General features: G+C 47.7%; 1 protein-coding gene across 1 annotated transcript; it reads left to right on the top strand.

Annotated features, from left to right (window-relative positions):
• The first annotated feature begins 3,911 nt into the window (after positions 1-3,911).
• RPL6 (ribosomal protein L6) lies at positions 3,912-16,433 on the top strand. The gene is made up of 6 exons (XM_082230557.1): positions 3,912-4,088; positions 4,833-4,931; positions 12,150-12,293; positions 12,806-12,854; positions 14,212-14,396; positions 16,228-16,433. The coding sequence occupies exons 1-6, from the start codon at positions 3,939-3,941 to the stop codon at positions 16,378-16,380; spliced, it is 780 nt and encodes a 259-aa protein (XP_082086683.1). The 5' UTR covers positions 3,912-3,938; the 3' UTR covers positions 16,381-16,433.
• Positions 16,434-16,755: the final 322 nt, after the last annotated feature.

Raw genomic sequence — 16,755 nt, 5'->3', positions numbered from 1 at the left:
CAGCGCCTGATGTGAATGATTTCCAGGCTTTATTTGCATGCGTGAAAGCTGTAGCAGAATTGCTGCAGCCCGTGCTTTTTGCAATTTGGCTTCACTGCTTGAACTTGTCCTTACACCTATATATGACTCTAGATTCAGGTTGGTAGCCGTGTTGGTCTGACGCAGTAGAAATAAATAAAAAAACTAAAAAATCGTCCAGTAGCACCTTAGAGGCCAACTAAGTTTGTTCTGGGTACTGTATAAGCTTTCGTGTGCATGTGTATCTGAAGAAGTGTGCATGCGCACGAAAGCTTATACTGTACTGTACCCAGAACAAACATAGTCTTTAAGGTGCTACTGGACAATTTTTTAGTTTTTTTATTTATTTTGACTATATCTGACTAGCTTCCTAACTTCATATATCTGATAAAATCTACTCTCGATCATGAATACTCAGGCCAATAATAAGTGTATGAGTCTTTAATGTACTATTTTACAATGTAGGATATGAATATAGTATAAAATGTATTTTAATAAGTTAGATTTATTATATATATTCCATAATTTACAAAAATAATATTCATCCATATATCTTTCAGTAATGAACAAAACGCAGCCAGCTTTCAACATTCAGAGAACTGCCAATTTTATTACATTTACTCCCCACCTTTCTTCCATCACAAAACCCAAAGCAGTGGTTCTCAAGCCGTCAACTATCCAAAGCACCAACCAAAAGCTCTCAGACCACACTCTCAAGACCAAAAATTTTGTTATTTATATTGCGTTATGATAAAAGAAGGAAACTTATCATAAAGCATGTTTTATGACAGATGGCTCCTTTTGTAATATTTTGTAATGCTGAATAGGAAAACAGCAAAGACTCTTGTGGAACCCTGAAAACAACCAAGCGTGTTATAGTACAGTATAAGGCAGGTATGTCTGAAGTCTGTTTCGGGGGCCTAATCCAGTCCGCCGGTGGGTTTAATCCAGCCCCTGTGACAGTTTATTTCCTGGGGTATAATCCTAAAAATACCTCAACAACTTGAACCCTAAAAAAAGATTAACAACTTTGGTCGGCCCTCACGGCCCTTCACTTCATTAAATCTGGTCCTCTTTGAAAAAAGTTTGGACACCACTGGTGGTTTTCATGAACTGCCCGTAGTTCCCTGTGACCTGTGGGAGATTTTCTGCCGCAAGTTCCAAAGATCTCAGAAACACGTTCTGCAGTAACTCAGAGCAGGGCTTTAATGTGGCTGTCCCTGTTCTTAGGAAGAGCATCCCTCTTGAGATCGAAAGGCACCCATTATCTACACTTTCCAGAAACTATTGAAGTTTTTTTTTGTTCCAACAGGCTTTGTCAGCTGGATAAATGGGTCTTTACCACTACAGTAGTACTTCGGGTTAAGTACTTAATTCTTTCCGGAGGTCCATACTTAACCTGAAACTGTTCTTAACCTGAAGCAGCACTTCAGCGAATGGGGCCTCCAGCTGCTGCCGCTGCCCCGCCGGAACACGATTTCTGTTCTCATCCTGAAGCAAAGTTCTTAACCCGAGATAATATTTCTGGGTTAGCCGAGTCCGTAACCTGAAGCGTCTGTAACCTGAAGCGAATGTAACCCGAGGTACCACTGTAGTGTCCACTTGTTTGGATTTTAGTCTGGTTTTAAATGCATTTGCTGTATGTATGTTTTAAACTGGTTTTATGTGTAAATTTATCTTATGTGCAAATCGTCTAGAGACGGTGGTTTAGAAGGCAAGTAATAAATTAATTGTAATAATGGAGATGTCGATCCAGTGTACAGCAACCGGGGGAAAGGCAAATTCCTTGCTAAGGATCATCAGGCAAGGAATTGATATCATGCCTATCTATGCTCCTTTCGGAATAGCAGCTACGACCACAAAGTTAGTTGGCATCCGGCTGTCTCGGGACACAATAGTAGAGTGAGCCTTTGGGGCTGAAGTCAAACTGTGCGAAGGTTACAGCACAGTAAACTACATCCCCCAGAATGCCTTGGGTCGCGCGGTGACGTCACGCCCGCTTTCTCTTTACCGCAGAGGTCCCGGATATTGCCTCTTTTTCCCTTCTCCGAAGGTAAGTATGGCGTCGTGGTGGCTTTTCGCTCCTCAGGCCCGCCGTTATAATCCGCTGCCATCCGCCTTAAAGAGGCACCGAGCGAGGTGCGGGTAGGAGCAGGCTCCTCGGCGGACGTGCGGCGGGCGCTGCGGGGCTGTTTTTCTGGTCGGCGGGGTGGGATTCCCCGGCAGGCGCCGCAGGAGTTTTAGGCCGCCGCGGATTCATTCGCTTGGCAGGCCGGTTCCTTGCAGAGGGCTGCCGTATGGCACCGAAGAGGCGCGCGGCTCGGAGGAGGAACACGTGTCACTGATCTTGGGTGTCTTGCGACGGGGGGTGGGGGGGGAGCATCTCGGACCCAACAGGTCGCTTGAAAGGTTTTTCAACGGGAGGAGCTGTCGGCTTCTTAGCCGCAAGTTCTTGAGTCCTTCCACGATCTTGCAAATGGTTCTCGCCCTCTGGGGTTGGTCGTGGCTACGTGGGAAACACTTAACGCGTGTCTCAGGTGTTTCTCCAGGGTCGCGCTCGGCCCATCCTAATACTGTCTCTTCTGGGCCACGATTTCACCAGCCTCGATGTGTGGCATGTTTTGTGGGTGGCCCTATATTGGTGCATTGGGTTGGGTCTTTGAGCATGAGAAAAGGGTCGTGTGTTCAAGTTCGACCTGGGAATGTCTCTGTAGACCAGTTGGCCAGGAGTTCTTTGTGACTTTTGCCACCTCCTTAAAGCGTCTTTTTAATAGTCAGCTGACTTCTTATTTATGAAAAGCAGGAAAGTGTCTATAGGATGCCAGTCGTGAAGTGGGCATTTTGTCTAAATATAATATTTTTAAACCTTTTGGACCAGTGGGGAAGAGTGCTGCTTGCGGGTTTTCCCATCCAGCAGGTTATTCTTCTGTTCTTATAATTCATTGAGGAGAAGGCTATCAATGGCTACTAGCCATGATGGCTATACTCTGCCTCCACAGTTGGAGCAGCAATGCTCCTAAGGCAGGAGGGGAAAGGGCTCTTGTGTTTTGGTCCTGCTTACAGGCTTCCCACAGCAATGTGGTTGGCCACTTTGAGAACAGGATGGTTCCAGCATGCTCTGTTTATATTCTTTAAACAAGCCTGAAGTCTTCCCTCTCCTCTTCTAGGAGACTAGAGCTGTAAGCTTGCTTGGGAAACCTAAGCTTGCTCGGGAAAGCTATCATCAATTACTTTGCTGGTGGTATAAATAAATTTGCATTGGATCTGACTGTGTCTAGCATAGGCATCAGCTCAGGGGGTAAGCTTCATGTACATAAGCTAACTGAAGTACATAATTAAAAGACCAAAGGGGGACTCTGCAACATATCTAGTGTAGCATAGACATCAGTGGTTCCATGGCCACCATATATTTAATGCACATGGCTTCCCCAAAAGAATTCTGGGAACTAGAGTTTACTCCACACAGAGCAAAATTCCAGCACCCTTAACCAACTACATTTCCTGGGGGAATTTGTGTGCTTTAAGTGTGTGGCTGTGTACACAGCCAATATTGCAACATAAGTTTTTGTGGATACAGTCTGCTTCATAGTGGATAATTGCCACCACATACGTGTGTGTGTGTGTCAGAATATATCTGAAAGTTATGATAACACTAATGGAAGAGGCCTGTTATCATTAAAGAATGTGGTCTTTGTTTTATTTCCATGCTACTACTGTAGCTCGTTTTTGATATTTCAGAACTATTCTTTATCCCAATGAAGCAATGCTGTATTGATTGTAACTGTTGTGCAATGTTGAGGGCTAGAAACTTTTTTAAAATTAAAAAAAACCTTAAATGTCTTTTTCCATTGTGCGATGCACTTTTCCTTTTTCTTGCTTATGTTCTGCAATTTGCTAATGTTGATTTCTCTGCTTTCTAGATGGCGGGCGAGAAGAAAGCAAAGAGGGTTCGGAAGGTTCATGCCAGCCGCAACCCAGTGCTGGCCCGGGGAATTGGGAGGTATTCCCGGTCTGCCATGTATGCTCGGAAGGCCATGTACAAGCGCAAGTACAAAGCTCCAGAAACTAAGGTAGGGGGAACTAGCAATCTTTCAGAGCTCATAGTAGGTAGAGCTGCATAACTTACAAGCTGCCATTTAACATACAGAACATTTGCTGGCATGCAGCTTGATGAAGGCTTTTTAAAGGGGCTAGATAGATTTCGTTTTTACCCTGTTGTTCAGTGGAAAAGGAGAAGGAATGAGGAATAAACCCAGCTCGGACACTGGCTCTTATAAGTGATCTTCCTGGCGTGGGGAGGGGAGCAAGACCTCTGCAGCGTTCTCTTTTTTGACCAATCGTTGGGGCCCTTACTGTGATGTACTTCCTGGGAGGCAGGGTCATTCTGGGTCTGATGGCAGATGCCAGAGTTTGCTTTCCTTTAATTCTGCAATTCCTGGCCAACTGATGAGGCTGAATGTTCTTCTACCTGTGAAGGGAGGAAGAGAGCTTGTAGTTGCACCTCCTGTGGCTGTTGAATGACGTCAGGTTAATCTCCCTGTAATAATAAATTCATATCTTGACAGCTGTTGGCCATGTTGGTGACATTGAACCTCCATATTTAAAGGCAATGTACCTCTGAACATCAGGTGCCTGGAACAAGCAAGAGGGGAGGGCTCTGGACTGGGCTCAGCTTTTGTGGACTTAGCAGAGGCATCTGGCTGAATCTCAGCCAGGTCCTAAGTATGAGGCAGCAGAGCTTCTCTTCTGCATTGTATTGAAAGCTAGTTTGCAAATATATTTCTAAAGTGGTTTGTGTTTTGTTTTGTCTTCAGATAGAAAAGAAGAAAAGAGAGAAAGAGCCAGCTACTATCACGAAGCCTGTTGGAGGTGATAAGAATGGAGGCAACAGGGTGGTCAAACTTCGCAAAATGGTAAGAACTTGTCTGCAAGCTGGTGCACTGTAGTGGTTAAGGCTTTCAAGTTTGAACGTGCCATGTCTGGTCTCAAATTACAGTATTTTTCACTCCATAAGACGCACATCCCCCCCCAAAAAAAAGGTAAGGGGAAATGTCTGTGCGTCTTATGGAGCGAAGCCAGCAAGAGCTGCTGCTGATGACACTCTCTGTGCAGCTCTTCCGGCTCATTGTAAAGCCAGCAACAGCCGCTGCTGCTGAGCTGAGCCATCTGTTCCTCCCTCCTCCCCCGTGGCTCCCTTTGAAGCAGCAAAGTGGGAGGGGAGCAGCTTACACTCGTGTAAGCAGCTCCTCTCCCACTTTCCTGCTTCAAAGTGGAGGGAATCTGCTGCAGTTGCAAGCAGAGGATCCATGGCTCCACTTCCTTCCCTCCTCTGTAGCTTGCTTTGAAGCAGGGGTGCAGGGGGGAAAGAGGGCAGGAAATAGATGCTGGGCAGGAAGGCACAACCACACTTTGACCACTGGAAAGTCCACCTCAGCCTCCCCAGATTTCCACTGAGACGGCCAGGCTAATCTCAATGGCCATAAGAGCTGGAAACTTGCATGGGCTGTTTATTTAAAGACGAAAGCATGCATACACATGAAAGAAATCCTCCCAGGTTCCTGGACACAACCCACGCTTGATATTCACACAGGTTACATGGATGGCATTGGCAATTGGAGGAGCAGCATGGTGAAAGAGCAAGTCCTGGTTTCAAGCTTAAGATCAGCTCTTTCATGGTGGCCTCAAACAATCTTTTGGCTGCAAGGGGAATCCCTCCCTCCCTTAATTCAGGATGCTACAGCAGTGTTTCCCAACCACTGTTCCGCGGCACACTAGTGCAGTGTTTCCCAACCTTTTTTGGGCAAAGGCACACTTGTTTCATGAAAAAAATCTCGAGGCACACCACCATTACAGCCCCGTGACGTCAGCGCGCAGCGTCACGCCGGGAGGGACATGAATTGCTAGCAAATTACATAATCACCTCCTTGAGGGCTGGCTCATCTTCTCCGAAGGCAGAACCCCATTAATTAACAGCACAGACTCACACCATAGCCAAGACGAGGGGGGAAAACCTCAGTCATGCACAGTCATGCACATGTGGGGGCTAAATGAGGATGAAGACCGGGCAGAGAGCAGGGTTCAAATCACCCCACCTGGCCAGAACAATCCCTGGGTGCTCCCTTGGGCCACTCGCCTGACCCATCTCGCAGGGCTGTTGTTGCGAGGATAACACGGGGAGAACCACGCGCGCCCCCGGGAGCTCCTTGGAGGAGAAAGCGGGCGATGAATGCAATGCACGAAATATATGAGAGGCGACCAGGTTTTGCAGGTGAGGGGCCCCCGCCAGCCTCCGCTTCCAACACCCGGCGCAACGACGCCGAAGTTTCCCCCCGGGCTCGGCTCAGGGAGCAGCGCTTCTCCCCCCCGGCTCCCCTTCGCCCTCCCGGCCCTCTCTGCCACCCACTGGGGACCCCCTTCACCTGCCAAGTCCGGAGCGCCGGTGGAAGTTGCATGCATGCATGCAGGGCGCCGCGTTGCCATTGCATTGCACTGCACTCCATGCAACGCCTGCACGCATGCATTGCCTTGCACGCCCGCCAAGGGGTCTCCCCGCGGTCCGATGCGTCCCCTCCGGCGCGGATGCAGCATTGCAAAAATAAACACACACCCCCCGACGCAGCCCTACCTGGGGGGCAGCCTCCGCCGCTCCGCCTCCGCGGGGATCCCCGGGCTCCATCCTGCCGCCCGATCTCCGCGGGGGCGCAGGCAGGCTGCGCGGGGTCTGCGCGGAAGAGCCCCTGCCCGGTCGCTGCACTCATTCCATGGCCGGGAGAAGAGCGCTTCAAACAAAACGCCCGGGCCGCCAGGCCACGCTGGGAAACGTAGTTTGCGCACCCCGCGCGGGCGCGGAGCCCAAGGGCGAGGGGACTACGGATCCCGGCAGCCCCCGCGGCGGGGACGGAGGGGGAGAGGCCGGGTGCAGGGATGGAGGGACGGGTGGGCGAGCGGAACAGTGGTTGGGAAACACTGCACTAGTGTGCCGCGAGATGTTGCTTGGTGTGCCGTGGGAAAAATTAAAAAATTCGAAAGATTTTTTTTTTAAAGTCAAATTTTCGATTGGGGCGCCGTCACTAGATGACCCCTGGGGTTCCCTCCCTCTCTGCGCCTCCCTCCTCCTCCGGGGAGGCCCTTCCTGGCTCTCGGCCAAGGCTTGGCGGCTGCCACTCACTCACTCGCTCGCCCACCCGTCCCTCCATCCCTGCACCCGGCCTCTCCCCCTCCGTCCCCGCCGCGGGGGCTGCCGGGATCCGTAGTCCCCTCGCCCTTGGGCTCCGCGCCCGCGCGGGGTGCGCAAACTACGTTTCCCAGCGTGGCCTGGCGGCCCGGGCGTTTTGTTTGAAGCGCTCTTCTCCCGGCCATGGAATGAGTGCAGCGACCGGGCAGGGGCTGTTCCGCGCAGACCCCGCGCAGCCTGCCTGCGCCCCCGCGGAGATCGGGCGGCAGGATGGAGCCCGGGGATCCCCGCGGAGGCGGAGCGGCGGAGGCGGAGCGGCGGAGGCGGAGGCTGCCCCCCAGGTAGGGCTGCGTCGGGGGGGTGTGTGTTTATTTTTGCAATGCTGCATCCGCGCCGGAGGGGACGCATCGGACCGCGGGGAGACCCCTTGGCGGGCGTGCAAGGCAATGCATGCGTGCAGGCGTTGCATGGAGTGCAGTGCAATGCAATGGCAACGCGGCGCCCTGCATGCATGCATGCAACTTCCACCGGCGCTCCGGACTTGGCAGGTGAAGGGGGTCCCCAGTGGGTGGCAGAGAGGGCCGGGAGGGCGAAGGGGAGCCGGGGGGGAGAAGCGCTGCTCCCTGAGCCGAGCCCGGGGGGAAACTTCGGCGTCGTTGCGCCGGGTGTTGGAAGCGGAGGCTGGCGGGGGCCCCTCACCTGCAAAACCTGGTCGCCTCTCATATATTTCGTGCATTGCATTCATCGCCCGCTTTCTCCTCCAAGGAGCTCCCGGGGGCGCGCGTGGTTCTCCCCGTGTTATCCTCGCAACAACAGCCCTGCGAGATGGGTCAGGCGAGTGGCCCAAGGGAGCACCCAGGGATTGTTCTGGCCAGGTGGGGTGATTTGAACCCTGCTCTCTGCCCGGTCTTCATCCTCATTTAGCCCCCACATGTGCATGACTGTGCATGACTGAGGTTTTCCCCCCTCGTCTTGGCTATGGTGTGAGTCTGTGCTGTTAATTAATGGGGTTCTGCCTTCGGAGAAGATGAGCCAGCCCTCAAGGAGGTGATTATGTAATTTGCTAGCAATTCATGTCCCTCCCGGCGTGACGCTGCGCGCTGACGTCACGGGGCTGTAATGGTGGTGTGCCTCGAGATTTTTTTCATGAAACAAGTGTGCCTTTGCCCAAAAAAGGTTGGGAAACACTGTGCTACAGTCTACAGATGCTGTGGCTGCCTGCCCTTTTCCCTGAGCTGTAAAAGCACCTTCAAGAGGGTGATGGGAGGTGACACAGTTATCTTCCAGATGTGGAAAGAACCCCCCCCCCTCTCAACACTAAACATGACAGCAAGCCTCACACTCAGATCTGAAGCATAAATGGGAACCTAGGAAGCTGCCTTATAAGGAGTTGGACCCACTACTCCATCTAGCTTAGTAATGTCAACACTAACTGGCAGCAGTTTGCCAGAGATTCAGGCCGGGAGAAGCCGGGGATTGAACGTGTGGTGTTCTGCATGCAAAGCCACTGAGGTTATAGCTGTTCTCTTTAAAAATAAACTAAGACTGTAGTCCTCATGGTTCTGAAGAAAGGGCTAATTTAAACAGGAACAGAGGGACCTTCCCTGTACCATGTCAGGACCCCTCAGCCCATTTAGCTCAGTTTTGTCTTCACTGATGGGCAGAGGCCCACCAGGGTTTTAGGAGACACACCCTCAGCCCTACCCGGAGAAGCTTTCAAGGACTGAACTTGGGATCTTCTCCATGCTCTCCTCATTGAGCTATGATGGCTCCCTCCCTTCTCCTCCCCTCCTCTGCAGGAGGCCTGTCTCGGCTTGTCATTATAATGTATATATGTCAAGGGCTTTGAGATGCATATAAAGTCAGGCTCAGCATTATTAACTGGACTTAGATAAGCCATGGTTCCCCTTCCTACCCTCCTCTGAGGCTTGCTTTAAAGCAGCAAGGAGCTGCCCACTTTGCTGCTTTAAATAGTTGAGTACAACATTTGCTTCAGAATATTTTTTTTCCGTGTTTTCCTCCTCTAAAAAGTAGGTGCGCCTTGTGGTCAGGTGTGCCCTATGGAGCGAAAAATACGGTACACCTTCGCTATACACTTGCTGGCTGACCACTTTCCTTCTTCCTGTTGCCACTCCCACATAGTAAATGGGGAATAAAAAGTAGGTTGCAGCAGAATTTTTTGCAGGAGGAGATGTCAAGCTACAGGTGCTTGCATGTCATCCATTAAATGCTGCAAATCCCTTATTAATAACTAAGCACAGCAAAAATTAATCAGGCTTGAAAACAGCCACTCGCTTTGCGGGAGTACATTCTGCCTAGTGGGAGCTGTGTGCAGGTGAGCAGCCAGGGTACAGATACAAAAGTTGGTTCTTTTGTTCTTTTTAGGCATAACAGATGACATAATCTGTGGGTAGGCTGACTAATAAAAAAACCAAAAAATTACTTTAGGGTGTTCTCAGTGCTATAGTTCTCTTCAAATAGCTTGATTTTTCCTCTCAAAGAAATTTGGCTGCTTCAACAGTCTGTATGGCAGTATTGGGCCACGGTTAGATCAGGATCTACTGGTAAATCTCTGGAGAATCTGCCGTAGGTTGGCAAGGGCTTTAGGTTCCCAAGTACCCTACTGGACACAAAGCCACTTTTGGGCTACTGAAGTGAAGTAAGTGAACCAGGAGTGGACTTTGGCATGGAATCATTCTGAGCTCCATCCCACCCTGTTAATGGTACAGAAAGCAAATTCTTTGGCTCAGAGTGTGCTAAGAAGCACCCTGTTTTTAAATGATTATTAATACTATTTTTTATAAAACAAGAAAGGTGAATCAAAGGGAGGAGGGATGCAGCAATGTGTATCCACATATAAACACGCATTTTCCAGCTCACAGTGCTGCTCCAGGCAGACAGATTTAGATACACAGCAATATACTTCTGATTACAAAGAAAGTCAGCTTAGGCATATTCAGTAGATGCTCACTATCCAGAACTTGCTCTCTTGTGACAGGCTGCACATACAGATACAAGTGCTTCAGCAAGGTTCTCGCTCTATTACTTGCTTAACAGTTGGCAGGAGTTTGTCCAACTGGTGTTATAGGATCAATCCCTCTGCAGAAGGCCCTTGGATTCCTTCGTATGTTGTCTTGTTGTTAGCTTCCACAACGATAGAATGTAGTCATGTTTCTTTATAAAGTTGATATGGGTTTTAATCTGTTTTTAGTCTGTTTCACTTTTTGAAGGTCTTAAATTATTGTTAATTTTTGTCTTATAATTTTATTTGCAAACTGTTTTGAAGTATTTTTTTAAACAAGCAGTGTGCAAATTTTTATGAAATAAGATACATAAATAGCATACATGCCTAAGATACTTTGGTTCTTCATCCCTTCTATGTTTCCTGTTTTCGATTTTGTTGCTCACTTCGTTTTGTACCTATTGAAAAACAATAAAATAGTTAACAAAAAACAAATTATAGAGGTGTGCTTGAACCTTAAAGCAGTATTTAGTGCCATATTATTGAAACCTAGCCTTTTCTCAAAAGAAAGCAATTACAGCAGGGGTCAGCAAGCGTTTTTAGCAGAGGACCAGTCCACTGTCCCTCAGATCCTGTGGGGGGCCCGGGCTATATTTTTTTTGGGGGGGATGAACTAATTCCTATGCCCCACAAATAACCCAGAGATGCATTTTAAATAAAAGCACACATTCTGCTCATGTAAAAACACGCTGATTCCCGGACCGTTCGCGGGCTGGATTTAGAAGGCATTTGGGCCAGATCTGGCCCCCCAGGCCTTAGTTTGCCTACCCATGAATTACAGGATATGACAAAATTTGTATGTGCCAAATTTGCCTGATCTGTGCAGACTCAACAGCTGATAGCCAACTTAGTAATATTGGATCAAGTGTAATTTAAGTCCCACAGAAACCTTCTGAAATCTGACTGAAATCTCAACTAGTGAACACAGTGCTTATTCAAACTTCAGTAGAATAGTAGCACAGTCTCTGTTCTTTAATTCTGCTTATGTGTCTTTTGTGCCTGAAAGGGGAAGAAGATCCCATGAGCCTGAAATCTGCCCCCTTCCCCCGCTGTGTGCAGGAAGGAGAATAGCATGATAATAGGAACACATCTGGACTTGACTAATTAGGAATGATACAGTGGCCTGCTGCTGTTGCTGTATGATTGTGCAAAATGTGTACGGATGATCACAGGTGGTCTGCATAAATGTTACTACATGTAGCAGGTGACACTTGAATCAAAACAACTGCCTGCTTATTCTCTTGTTTAAGCCATGGGGGTGGGGGGGCAGGAAGATTTGTCCCTCTGGGTATTGTCAGACTCTATCTGCCATTAACCCCAAACTGCATGATCAGTGAGTGTTTGCAGTCCAACGGACAGGTGGCAGGCCACACCTGTTGTAAAGTATAAGTGAGAGCTGAATGTTTTAGGTCCTTGAAGTTAGGCCCTACAGTGTGGTGAATGCTCACCTAATGTTCTTCCTTTGTAATAAGATACATTCCTCCCTTGCAAATAAGCTCAAAAACAATTTGAGATTTGTGCAGACAATTATCATTAAATATTGCATTATCAATTTTCACCATTCCTGTGCAAAGTAGAAAAGGGCCCTTATCTGTGCAGGTGTCCACCTGTCTGATTTTGTGCTCTGTAGGGGTGTTGTCTGTCTTTGCTTTGATATGTTTAAAGACAGATGAATGGAAAACTTCATAGGCAGCTTTCTTTAATTGCATCGGTGCTGTGATGCTTTGCTGCGCGAGAACACATTCAGATCTATAGATTTCAGCATTGGTTGCATACGTGCCAGCACCGTCTGCTGGAGAGGCTGCTAGACCTTTGGGCTGTTGGGCAAACACATGGCTGGGGTTTTTCCACATCAAGCAAGAATGAGTGCTTGGAAGAAAGGGGGTGCTGAAGTCAAAGCTAGACTGCGAAAGCTGATAATTCCTCTCCTTTCAGCCAAGGTACTACCCAACAGAAGATGTTCCCCGCAAACTCCTGAGTCATGGCAAAAAGAATTTTGCCCTACACAAGAGGAAGCTGCGGGCTTCAATAACCCCAGGAACTGTTGTGATCCTGCTCACTGGTCGCCACCGAGGCAAGGTAAGGGGAACTCTGTGAATGACCCACAACGCTGAGCCATTATCTGCTTATCTAAAACAACCTGCAGTTCATAAACCATGGCTTCAGATTGTGGTTGTTAGCAGTAAGCGAGCCAAAGTTCAGCTATGGGCAGTTTTCAGACAAAAGGTTAAACAAGAAAGGTAAAGGGACCCCTGACCATTAGGTCCAGTCGTGGCCGACTCCAGGGTTGTGCCGCTCATCTCACTTTATTGGCCAAGGGAGCCGGCTCAGCTTCCAGGTCATGCGGCCAGCATGACTAAGCCGCTTCTGGCGAACCAGAGCAGCGCACGGAAACGCCGTTTACCTTCCCGCCTATTTATCTACTTGCACTTTGACGTGCTTTCGAACTGCTAGGTGGGCAGGAGCAGGGACCGAGCAACGGGAGCTTACCCAGTCGCGGGGATTCTAAGGTTAAACCATAGTTTAGTGTTATTTGCAGGTGATTGGTGTTCCTTCACCCTATTTACAAACCTCGTCTGTCTTGCTTCTAGCGTGTGGTCTTTCTGAAGCAGCTCGGAAGTGGTCTGTTGCTTGTAACAGGTAAGCTAATCTTACATTGACAGCTTGGTCCTATAACATTTGCTTTCCTGTAATCTCTGCTCACCTGGATTAACTATTTGATGCATTTTGTATCTTGGGACTCTTAAATAAATTTCATTTCCTTCATTAAAACAAATACAGGGGTGAAAGTAGCGGATATAGTAAGTACACCTCAAATATTACCACAATAGTAAACACATAGAGCTCTCTGACCTATTCAAAGAACTTTGCTAACTAGTTGTAAACCTTACACCAGGCATGGGGGACCTGTCACCCTGCAGATGTTGATGAACTGTGGTTTGCTGGCCATGGACCAAGCTGGCTGTGGCTGGTGGCGGTTCAGAGTCCAGCAACATCTGGAGGACCATGTCATGCAACAGCCCCTAAAGGTGAATAACTATTATCCCACATGATGTGAGAGCAGGGGCTGAGTTTGAGAAAGAGTTCCATTTGGTGACTTTGTGCCAGGGGCAAGGTTCAAACTGGGGACCTGCTATACACCAGGCCAGGACTAGCCGCCTGAGAAACAGTTTCTACACAAATGCAATTCTGGTTCTAAACGCAGCATAAGGGGTCTCTAGTATAGTGTATTCTAAAATGGGGTTCCAGAGTTTTTAGGGGCTTTTGAATGTTTTATGTAGTTTTATGTAGTTTTTCAATTTCATTGTTCTGCATGGGACAATGACAATAAAGATATCGTATATATCATATACACACTCGGGAACAAATTCTGTTGATCTCAGTGGAATGGCTATCCAAATAGACTTGTAGCATACTAGGTATCCCTCAAATACATTTCTTACAGTAAACAAATCATGGAATCCCACTATTGTGTGGTGAATCTTAATGGATTTTACACCTCATAGCCCTTTTTTAGCATCAGTGTGCACTGCTTTAGAAAGTACTGTGCAAAAAGCAGTAAATGTCACACCCAAACTTGACAAATGGCACTTCCAGGATTACTTTCAAGACCCAAAGAAACCACACCCCAACAATATCTTGTGCCTCTTCTGAGTTCTATTTCTGTTTCCTTTTTTACCCTGAAATCCACTCTGGAAGTTCTTGAACTAAGGTGGAGTAGCAGGTACTTAGCAATAAATGTGTATTATTATTTTTTAAAAAGGGTGTTTTCCTGTCATTCTCAGGCTGTTCTGCCAGTTTCCTGCGCTGGCTGCATTTTTCTTGAGCGTATTGAATAGCTGGATTCGCTTGTTTTGTTTTTCTTTGGGATGGGCAGTCAGTTGATTCCTTTGAGCAGAGCAGCAATGTTGTGTCCCACTTGAATGGCAGGAAAACACATACCAGTGTGCCTCAAGGCCACCGTATGTCATTCACTTGTCCTGTGTCTTGCCTGCAGGTCCCCTGACCATCAACCGGGTCCCCCTGCGCAGGGCTCACCAGAAGTTTGTCATTGCCACTTCAACCAAGGTTGACATCTCCAGTGTGAAACTTCCAAAGCACCTCAGCGATCTTTACTTCAAGAAGAAGACGCTGCGTAAACCCAAACACCAGGAGGGGGAAATATTTGACACTGAGAAAGAGGTGGGTGTGTTTTCTGGGTGAATGAGATGGGCCAAAGCGTGTGTGGGGGTGTGTGTGTCTGTCTGTCTTGAGCACCCACGAGTTAGCAAATCTTGGAGAAAAAATAGATGTAGATTTGCAGGCCACCACATCTTTGTACAGTGGTACCTCGGGTTACATACGCTTCAGGTTACAGACTCCGCTAACCCAGAAATAGTACCTCGGGTTAAGAACTTTGCTTCAGGATGAGAACAGAAATCATGCTCCGGCAGTGGGAGGCCCCATTAGCTAAAGTGGTGTCTCAGGTTAAGAACAGTTTCAGGTTAAGAACAGACCTCCGGAATGAATTAGGTGCTTAACCCGAGGTACCACTCTATTACCAAGTCTCCAGCAGGACAAACAATATCCCCCAGATAGCATGTCAGAGTGGGGTTTGGCACACCTGACAACTCAAGTAACACCTTGATTAGAACAAACTGCCAAGCTCTGCTGTTGTTCAACTTATTTGCTCTAACCACAGAATGTAAAATATCAGAAGGGGACCTGAGAGTACTTTGTATGTATCTTTGATATACCTAAGTTCATGATATTTATTGAATGAAGAATATACCAGGCTAAAGTGGTGCTTCAGGTTAAGAACAGTTTCAGGTTAAGAACGGACCTCCGGAATGAATTAAGTACTTAACCCGAGGTACCACTGTAGTGACTCTTGGGGGACTGCTGAACAGAAGTGAGTCCAGCATTGTGCATTTGACTGTTGTGATGGTGTTAGTGTGATATATATAGTTTTCTCCAACTTTGGGCCCTTTGCATGTTTTGGATTCCAGCTCCCAATGCCCTGGCTAGCAAAGATGGGAGATGTAGTCCAGCAAAATATGGGGACCTGGCATTAGCACAGTTGGGTTGCCTACCTCCTTCAGAAAAAGACTTGCCTTCCACAAAATAAATAGGACCGGGTTTTAGGTGCAGATTTTATCCGAAGCTTGCAGTAAACAAATTACCTTCTTATGGCAGGGATCAGAAAACTTTTTCAGCAGGGGGCCGGTCCACTGTCCCTCAGACCTTGTAGGGGGCTAGACTAATTTTTTTTAATATTTTTTTTTGGAGGGGTGAACGAATTCCTAAGCCCCACAAATAACCCAGAGATGTGTTTTAAATAAAAGCACACATTCTACTCATGTAAAAACACCAGGCAGGCCCCACAAATAACCTAGAGATGCATTTTAAATAAAAGGACACATTCTACTCATGTAAAAACACGCTGATTCCTGGACCGTCCGCAGGCTGGATTTAGAAGGCGATTGGGCCAGATCCGACCCCCGGACCTTAGTTTTCCTACCCATGTTCTATGGGGATTCATTGGCTTGCAGAGCTCATGCTCGTCTTATTTATTTTTTTACAGAAAAATTAGCCTTTAATCACATAGCTTGGTTGGGAGGGAGGGCGGGCAGCCCAGCACACAAACACCGCTGCTTCCTGTTGTCCTGTGCCCAATTCTTTTTCCTAGACCACGACATATACACAGGTGTGCCGGTACAGAAAGTGAGTTTCCCACCATAGATGGGGAAATAGCAGCCTCTGCTGCTGCTTCCCACCCCCAAGGGAGCTTTTGACAAACAGAAGGGTTTCAGAAGCATTTTGTGAAATGGCATTGGCAAGCGTGTGGAAAGGAGGTTTTCTATTTAAAAAGAATTAAATGTCACTGAGTGTATTGAAGTAGTTCTTTGCATCCTGGTCCACAGCAGCAGCCTAGAGGAAGTGGGAGGTGTTGTAGGCCCTGGGGAGGCTCCCTGTTAAAGCAAAGGGCACTAAAGGGTGAACAAATGATTGACGTGTTGTCCTGCTTTTTCAGAAATACGAGATAACGGAGCGACGCAAGGCGGACCAGAAGCACGTGGACTCCCAGCTCTTGCCCATCATCAAGAAGGTGCCTCAGCTGCGAGGCTATTTGCGTTCAACATTTTCGCTTTCCAATGGCGTTTATCCTCACAAATTGGTTTTCTAAATTTTGTCTGGAGACACCACAGTAAAGTTTGGAGAAAAAAGAACCCTACAAAATAGTTTTACTGGCCGTACTTCCTTTCTATAGACTTTAATTCTGCTTTATCTTGACTTAAAACAGCTAACTATCTGAATATTTTCCTTTTCATTCTCAGTAGACCTACGCTGGGAACCAGCAGTCTCCTTACGGATGGCACTCTTCCCAACTGCCCTCCTTTCATTTTGAAAAGCCTTTTTCAAGTGGGCATGGTCAGAATTCTCATACTCTCATTTCAGTAAACTGAAGGAAAGTCTGCATGGGTGATTCAATAAGGAGCGAGGGAGCTATGGTCTTTGTGGGCTGTGGGCCTACATTTCTCCAAAATTGCAGTTTGAGTCC

This window comes from Podarcis vaucheri (genome assembly GCF_965113315.1).
Source record: "Podarcis vaucheri genome assembly, chromosome: 7".
NCBI lineage: Eukaryota > Metazoa > Chordata > Lepidosauria > Squamata > Lacertidae > Podarcis > Podarcis vaucheri.
This window is presented reverse-complemented; position numbering and strand designations above follow the sequence as displayed.